We start from the raw sequence: 1,928 nt of genomic DNA on the forward strand, positions 1-1,928 counted from the left end.
GGGTCATATGTTCATGCGTAAAACACAATTGCAAGCACAAGCACCCGAAATAAACGCAATACACGACACAGGTCCAGCCATCTCAAGATACCATTAACATAAGTACACGTATAGAGGAACAAGCATTGCTACTGGCGAGGTTAAAAGATATTAGAAGTAGATATTAGATATTAGAAGATATGAGAAGTAGAATAAGGGACTTCATGGTTCACTACAAGTAAAGAAAATAAATAAAGATAGAAAGAGACATCTTTGACTTGACTGCATCTGAGAAATATATTTGAAAGTTTTCACTGCCTTGCGAGCAAAGGTGTGCAAATGAACACGTAGGACTCTCTTAGTGATCCTGTACTCTTTCTTTTTCATTTGATATTTATATAATCTCCTAAACTACAGATTACATCAGTATTTAAATAATTTCACGGATTTGTATGGAGTTTGGTTATGTTTGAGGACCTCGTGTTTTGTTGCGAACGCGAGTCAACACCGAAGTTATCGAATTTTTTGTGGTTTCGGAATGCTATAAGAAACAACAACAACAAAAAAACGATATTTTTAGCGCCTTTGTCTCTTTTGCAGCATCGTCTCAATTACAGATTTCTGTTTGTATTAACAATGAATCGTATTTTTTTTTTTTTTTTTTTTTTTGCTTAATGTAATATTCATATACAAAAAATAATAAAATGTTTCTGCTTTGTTTTGGCAGTAAATGAGATACATGTCCATTCCCTATAGATCAGATTTGAATAATGAAAGTCCTTGAGGAAGTGAATATCTGCATAACCATTGTGTCAAAAGTATTTATGAAAACCTTGTACATCTCAATTTGCTGATCTTCGGAATTATTCTGTTGTGTGGCATTAGTACTTAAAACTTAGTACAGTAATTTAATATCAAATCACAGAAATACACAAAGCGAATATATATATATATATATATGTGTGTGTGTGTGTGTGTGTGTGTGTGTGTGTATGTATGTGTATGTATGTGTATGTGTATGTGTATGTGTATGTGTATGTGTATGTGTATGTGTATGTGTATGTGTGTGTGTGTGTGTGTGTGTGTGTGTGTGTGTGTGTATGTATATGTATATTTCTTTTTTTTTTTTTTTTACTTTTTTTACTTTGTCGAAAAAAACATAATCGCTTGTATTTTGTTACGACCGCGAACCAAGTTTTCAAAAAGGCATGAAATTATTCACTTACGGGGAAATCTCCCTTCATTTCTTTTTCCATTTGCTGCAGTACCCGAACGTCGTCAGAGAGGGCGGCCCCGTGGCAGAAGAGGAGCGCCAGCAGGGGACACAGGAACCAGGAAAAACGGAAAGCCATCGCCACCCGGCTCTCTGAGAGCATAATATAACTTCAGGGTGTTTATATACATATACCCACATACACGTACATGTATACATTGCATATATGCGTACAAGTGTATAAAATACATACCAATGACTGATACAGGAAATATACCAATATATTTCTCTCCAAAATGTCAGTTCGAAGGAAGCAGCATCGGTTTCTTCAGACGCCTCCGCGAACAACACACTTAGTGTAAGACAGAAATGCAGGCACGAGTCGATCGACCTGCGCGCACTCTCTTTTATAGGGGACAAAGAGGGGGGGGGGTACGCCTTCTCTTACCATGAGAGAATAAACAGGAAGACCAGTAAATAAGCACGTATGTGGATGCATTCCTGCGCGTCTGTATGTGTGAAATGTTGGTGTATGTTGCAGGTTTTATGCAGCACATACTTGGTATATACATGTATATACAACACAAAAAAACAATCTCGTATATGTGCTTGCTATAATCATTATATTCCATCATCAACACCTAAATGGAGAGAGAGAGAAAGAGAGAGAGAGAATAAGAGAGAGAGAGAGAGAGAGAGAGAGAGAGAGAGAGAGAGAGGGGGGGGGGGAGAGAGA

At 37.2% G+C, this 1,928-nt stretch overlaps 1 protein-coding gene across 1 annotated transcript in view; it reads right to left on the reverse strand.

Moving 5' to 3' along the window:
* Nucleotides 1–1,566, reverse strand: part of LOC125046802 — a 7,726-nt gene extending 6,160 nt beyond the window's left edge. Inside the window, exons 1-2 of the mRNA XM_047644752.1 lie at nucleotides 1,446–1,566; nucleotides 1,206–1,345 (exon numbers count right to left, since the gene is read on the reverse strand). Coding sequence (XP_047500708.1) covers nucleotides 1,206–1,331 — 126 coding nt within the window. The 5' untranslated portion in view covers nucleotides 1,332–1,345; nucleotides 1,446–1,566. The remainder of the gene's footprint in view (nucleotides 1–1,205; nucleotides 1,346–1,445) is intronic.
* Between the last annotated feature and the right edge of the window lie 362 nt (nucleotides 1,567–1,928).

Source organism: Penaeus chinensis, chromosome 39 (genome assembly GCF_019202785.1).
Source record: "Penaeus chinensis breed Huanghai No. 1 chromosome 39, ASM1920278v2, whole genome shotgun sequence".
NCBI classification, from domain to species: domain Eukaryota; kingdom Metazoa; phylum Arthropoda; class Malacostraca; order Decapoda; family Penaeidae; genus Penaeus; species Penaeus chinensis.